Raw genomic sequence first — 6,131 nt, forward strand, 5'->3', positions numbered from 1 at the left:
ACACTGGTTTAAGCCAAGTTAGGGCTGGACTCGCTATAAAAATAGCTAGTATAGCAAAGCTATGAAACTGTTGTTCTTAATAAGATTAGCTTGCTTATAAGCTCACTCTTATTACAAATACACTGGTTTAAGCCAAGTTAGGGCTGGACTCGCTATAAAAATAGCTAGTATACCAAGTTTTTAGAAGAGGCTTAAACTTGGTGTGTAGACAAGGTGCCATAAGCACGGCCCTATGCTCAATTTTAAAAATCCGTTCACAATTTGTGTTCTAGATCTAGGTAAAGAAAACTGACCTCACTTGACAGTTTCTTTGACTAATCCATGTAAGCTCTTAGAATCTTGCCTCAAAGAAGTAGTTGTCTGATCTGTGTAAGCTGCTCTCAGAATCTTGCCTTAAAAAAGCAAGTTGACAGGCTTGGACTCTAAAGTACAAACTAGCTCTGCTCAAAACCTCATTTGCAAATAGACTCTTAGACTAGGAGTTATAGCCTTGCCAAAAGTGCTCTTCTACAAGGTTTTCTAGGTTTCAAACTTGGAAAAATTTAGGCTTTTTACTAAAAAAGAAGAAGCCAAAAACAGCTTTTAACTTGTCCAAAACTAGTCCTAATAAGACTGGGTTTCTTAGAGTGTCAACAACACAATGGATACTTCAAACCCACTTTTTTGAGAATAACTACTAATTTTAGCAAGGACTCCTAAAAATAGGCAAGGACTTGACAATGTCAGTTTTTGAGAACCAAATTTAGTATTGAGGGTAGTCCTCACTGATGATAATATAGGTGCAAACTCAAAACTGAGAAAAACCAAATGTTGAGAGGTTTAGAGCCAGGCATGGACCATTTTGGTTTTGTCTCTTCAATTAATCTATTTATGGACGTGTAATTTCTCACTTAGGTGATGCATACAAGATCGTGTAGTCCTTCCAAAACCACATGTAGGGTTCCAAATGTTTTCTTTAGAGCAAGTAAATCCTGTTGAGAATGCTCTCAAAAGTTTATTATCATCTTTAAATCTACAGTGAAAAGCATTTATGTGAGGTTCCTAGTCCTGACTCCTGCAGTATATTCCCCCAAAAAAAAAAGAAGGAAAAAGCAAGAGAACGTGATGAAGAGACAGCGCTAGTAGTTAAACTTCGCGTTTATCATACAGTTTTGGCACTTTGAAATGTAATATCTATTCCATGCAGGTGGGCGGCGTGAATTCTCGGTAATCCAGTCACCAAGAAACTAGTTGAGAAATTAATTCTAAACGACAAAGACGACAGGAATTCGTACAAATTGTGATTTCCATGTTAATAAAATTTTCTTGATAGTGTGGATTAATCCTAGGCTTACTTTTGCGGACTCTCAAACAAGGCGTCGGCTTAGAGGGGGGACTGAGATTTACAGGCTAAGGCGTAGGTCCAATGACGGATCGTCATAGCCATCGTTTCCACCACCATCCATTGCAGGGCTCCATGAAATATCATCTTTGTTTTGAAGGTTATTGGGGAGGTGCAGTTGATTTTGCGTTGCAGGCAAGGGCGCCGTTGATGTAACTGGCCTCCTGGCGGCGCTCATTGAGCTGGGTTGAGATTCCTGCAGCTTTATATTTTGATAAATCCGATTAACATGCTTAGGACTACAATATGGTGGCGCCGCCAAGATTCCACTAGGCGGTTGTGGTGGAGAATTAATACCTCCATAAGAAAGACGGTGGCGCTGATGCCCATATAAACCCGGAAAGCCGCCGCCACCCTGCCCTCCCCAAATTCTGCAGCCAGCTTGTAATTGGTTAGGATTTGGCAATATATGGGGGTTTACCTTGCTTCTGTAATTGGCTTGCATCTGTGCTCTCTTGGCTTGTTGCCTCTGCCGCTTGTGAGCATTCTGGTGACCACCCAAAGCTTGCGAGCTTGCAAACTTTCTTTGACAGAAATGGCATTCATACTTGGGGTGGACAAGACGGTTTCCCATCAATTGCTGCTGTTGTGCGCCCGAAGAAGATCCCGAGCAACCGCTCTGTTGGTCGCCTGTGACAGCGCTATCATTGTTTGGCTGCCGTCCAGAATTATCTGCACTTAATTCACTCTCTTTACCAACCTTCACACGCCAAGGTTCGTCTCCAAGTGCGCTTGACCTGCCTCGCTTTAGCTGCAGATAACCCACGCTGCATTTGCTTGAGGATCGAGTATCGTCCTCCAAGCTCGCGTTTGACTGTGACCCGTCACCAGCCTCCGGCATAGATTCTTGCACATCTATCCCAAACAACTTCACTACTCTAGGGCTTGTGTTATCATTAGCCTCCAGTCGCCCATCTTGAATCCCTTCTAGTTTAACGCGTGTGAGCCCCTCAACAACACGTGTGTGTTGCAGCTGATCAGAAGAAGAAACCGTATGACGTTGCGAATCTTGGCTTTCACTCTGATCTTGGGATATACTGTATACCTCTTTAATCTCCTCGCTAATCTCGGTTGAATTCTCCAAGCTGGTGTGTGAATGATAAACATGATCCTTAACTAAAACACTAACCTCTTTTGCGGCCATAAGGCCTGGCTTGTGGTCTTCTGATAGCTTGCTGCAAGCTTCATTGTGAAAGCAATCGGCCTCCAGGTGAACATCATTGGACTTGCTTCTGAGTCCGGATGAGCTTGTTGAAGCTTCTAAAGCAGGCTCGTGTGAGATAGACATGGGAGACTAGTAAGCAGCCGGACAAGAGTTCAAGGCAGTGGAAGGTATCATAGCACTGTTTTCAAGATCTATGAGACCAGAGTGATATGAGGAGAGGGATTATAAGGGTAGGGATGCAGCAGGAGGGTTAGATATAAATGCAAGGCCTGGGGGAGGGATTATTAAGGGGAGGGGGGTGGTGCTATGTATTGAGGGGGTGATTAGAGGAGTATTAAGCAAGGGAGAGACTTAAAAAGAGAGAGGGGGGGGGGGGGGGGGGGGGGGGGGGGGGGGGGGCAGCCACACGGCTGAAAGAGGGATGATCACCCACCAACGATGTGATCCAAAACCCCTTTGATTCGCCTTTGTAAACGGACTCCTTCAATAAAATTACAGAGTTTTTTCTGAAAAACTTCACGTGCCAACAGTTGACTGGTGAGGTTCTTGGATTTTTGCACCGTCCACGTGACAACAGTTGACTGGCGCGGTTTGAAGCCTTCTGCGCAACTGTCAACCAGCCGCTGCGCCACAACGTTTCGCCCAACCAAGAGAACCCACCCTCTCCGTCATAATACGCCCCTGTACGTTCTTACAGCAAACTACTTTGCCAAGTCATTCATGTGAGTCTGTAAGGGCCAGCGCTCCTCGTAGTTACAGGCCGTCCGGACTCCGCCGCACGTTTGGGGGCCTTTCACAAGGTTCAGATAACATAGCATACAAGACAACAAAGATATGCATTCGGCATTCTAGTGTATTTATTTTACCAGCCATAATTTTAAAAAAACGGCTGAAATTTTAAGTAACCCTTATTTTAAGGAATGATTTTTCATATGTTCTAGTTATAAAATTGGCATATAGTGGTGGTTTTGGAAACAAAAACCAAATAGATGTAAGGGTTGTCCTTATTTTGATTGGTTGAAAAATGTATTTTTCTCGCACATTGTGATGGTCTCGGTCTTAGTTCTATGTTGAGAACTTTTTTTTTGATGTCCAGGTGTGTATAGCTTCGACATGCTGAAGAAGAAAAAGTACATTTTAATTTGTCGTGTCACACACCCACCTTGTTTGAAGGACGTTTGTGAATCTGGCCTAAAATTATTTAGCTGATTTTCAAAACTCACTTAGATCTTTAATAAAGTCACAAAAGATGAGACACACACACACACACACACACATAAAGAGAGAGGGTTGCCCGTTCTACAAATAAAGAAAAGGTCTCCATTTCAATCTTTATGGTTACACTCATTCACCTAAATTTCTTTTCAAAAACATCATTGAGAGATCGAAGTGTTTTTAATGAGAGCACCTCTCAATGATGCATTGACAAGAAGTGTTACACTCACCAAGTTTCAGAAAGCTGCAAGATTTTGGGCCTTTTATAAAGGTGGAAAACCTCACTCTCTTTTTTTGGCTTTAAGTTCCATGCGTAGGCCTTCCCTCAAAAATTTGAGCCTTCTTTTCTATAATAATAAGATTTAGAATGACTGCCATGAGAGAGAGAGAGAGAGAGGAGAGAGAGAGAGAGGACTCGATGATGAGTCTTTTAACATGAAAGCCAAGCTAATAAATCCCTATGATGCCACTAAAGGGAAGTCTAAAATCTCTCAAGAGCCAATGGGTAAAGGACAATGGCAACAATCTACACACATACACACACACAGAGGAGAAATTTCAACTCCCTACTAAACTCTGTGTGTGCGTGCGCACACACACGTGCGTGCGTGCATGTGTGTGTGTGTGTGTGTGTGTGTGTAATTTCTAGAGGTTTTTCTCTCAAAAAAAAGCTTAAAGATTGAATTTCCAAAATTCACCTTATCCATTGCTTAGCCAATACAACATATTGCTGTCTTTTCTCTTGCAAAATAACTTAGCCCTCCAAATTTATGGGAAATTTGCGCATCTTTGAGAACAAGCAAATGGTTTTCTTTTTTCCATTTCTTCTTTAGCTTGGGTAGAAATTTTAAAGTACACTACTCACACACACTAGATGCCATCACTTGCATAGGGGCAGATTTGAACCCACCACCTAAGGACTCTCAAACTCCTTCCTTACCACTGTACTAACGCGTAGTTGACCAGCCACCACTAGTTTTCAAAACTTGCAAGTTCAAATGAAATCTTACATGTTTTGGATTTTTGCAAGCATGGAAATGAGCAAATATCTTTATATTTAAAATACTCAAAGCTGTCTTCTAGTTATCTCTCATCAGTTATACATGTGTCATCATTCATTTATTAATCGAAAGTATCCGTAAACCTTACCTTTCCCATGTGCCTTACACAAGTGAGGATGGTTGTTTCGGTGGTGAGAATCTCTCTCTCTCTCTCTCTCTCTCTCTCTCTCTCTCTCTCTCTCTCTCTCTCTCTCTCTCTCTCTCTCTCTCTCTCTTCTTTTTTCTTTTTTGTGGTGTGTTGGTTGGAGGTGGGGGCTTGGCTTTATGTGTGGAGGGGATGAGGGGGGAGAGGTTTGTTGGTAAGATTTTCTTGTTGCTTCTTCTTCTTCTTCATTTCGTAAGCAAAAATTATAAAGAGGGTGGGAGAGACGTTTTTAAAAGTTAAATATTTCCATCACAAATAACCCCTTGGCCAGAAAGGTGTGGTGCTTGCATGAACACTTGCAACAATGGAAGAACAAATGTTGCTAGGACCTAGATTAGTGCGAGTAGGGAAGGTGACACAATCATAGCCATAGAAAAGGTCATCACAAACTTTGTAAGATAACTACTTCTCCCCAACCCCACAAGATGGCTGGGAGGCTAAACAGAAACCACAAATATATTTTATGTTTGTAGACTTAGCCAACTCGGTTGATACTTACATTTCTTATTTTTCTTGAGCTCACTCATCCTGAGCCTTAGTGCAGTGACTCAGTAGGCAGAAAATGCACTCTCATTTTCGCCCTTAAGGATTTCCACACGTCCTCTCTCTAGAAAAATGGGCTCATGGTGAAATTTTTGCAAATCAACTCAAAAGTGAGTGGAGTTTGGACATTTGGAATCTACTCTTCGAGACCTTTCCAATGATATATAGCATGATAAGCAATTTTGAATATTCAAGAAATCCCCAAATTGGTGATGACGTGGTATGTAACGTCATCACCAATTTGGGGACTTCTTGAATAATCAAAATTTTCCATCATACTATATATCATTAGAAAGGTCTTGATGAGTAGATTCCAAATGTGCAATCTCCATCAACTTTTGATTTGATTTGCAAAAATTTCACCATGAGCCCATTTCTCTAGAGAGAGGAGGTGTGAAAATCCTTAAGGGGAAAAAATGAGAGTCCATATTTTACCTAATGCTTATGTTTGTTGATGTAAATGGCTCAGAATTGTAGTACTAACCTACTATATGTGACCTATTGTCTAAGTGCAGCCTCGAAAAAACCCCCCAAAAAATAGAAGTTTTAAAAACCAAAATTGACAAAAGAAAACTTTCAATTTTTGTTATTTGGTTAGTATACACATGTGTTTGAATCCAT

General features: G+C 41.5%; 1 protein-coding gene across 1 annotated transcript; it reads right to left on the minus strand.

Annotated features, from left to right (window-relative positions):
- Positions 1–1,267: 1,267 nt before the first annotated feature.
- LOC147613143 (uncharacterized) lies at positions 1,268–2,866 on the minus strand. The gene has a single exon (XM_086782426.1). The coding sequence runs from the start codon at positions 2,667–2,669 to the stop codon at positions 1,383–1,385; it is 1,287 nt and encodes a 428-aa protein (XP_086638552.1). The 5' UTR covers positions 2,670–2,866; the 3' UTR covers positions 1,268–1,382.
- Between the last annotated feature and the right edge of the window lie 3,265 nt (positions 2,867–6,131).

The sequence above is a fragment of the Cibotium barometz genome, chromosome 44, assembly GCF_041138505.1.
Source record: "Cibotium barometz isolate CiBa-2024 chromosome 44, ASM4113850v1, whole genome shotgun sequence".
Taxonomy (NCBI): Eukaryota; Viridiplantae; Streptophyta; class Polypodiopsida; order Cyatheales; family Cibotiaceae; genus Cibotium; species Cibotium barometz.

What these genes read in the sequence shown, in the direction of transcription:
- LOC147613143 (XM_086782426.1), bottom strand. Translation starts at nt 2,669, where the DNA reads ATGTCTATCTCACACGAGCCTGCTTTAGAAGCTTCAACAAGCTCATCC.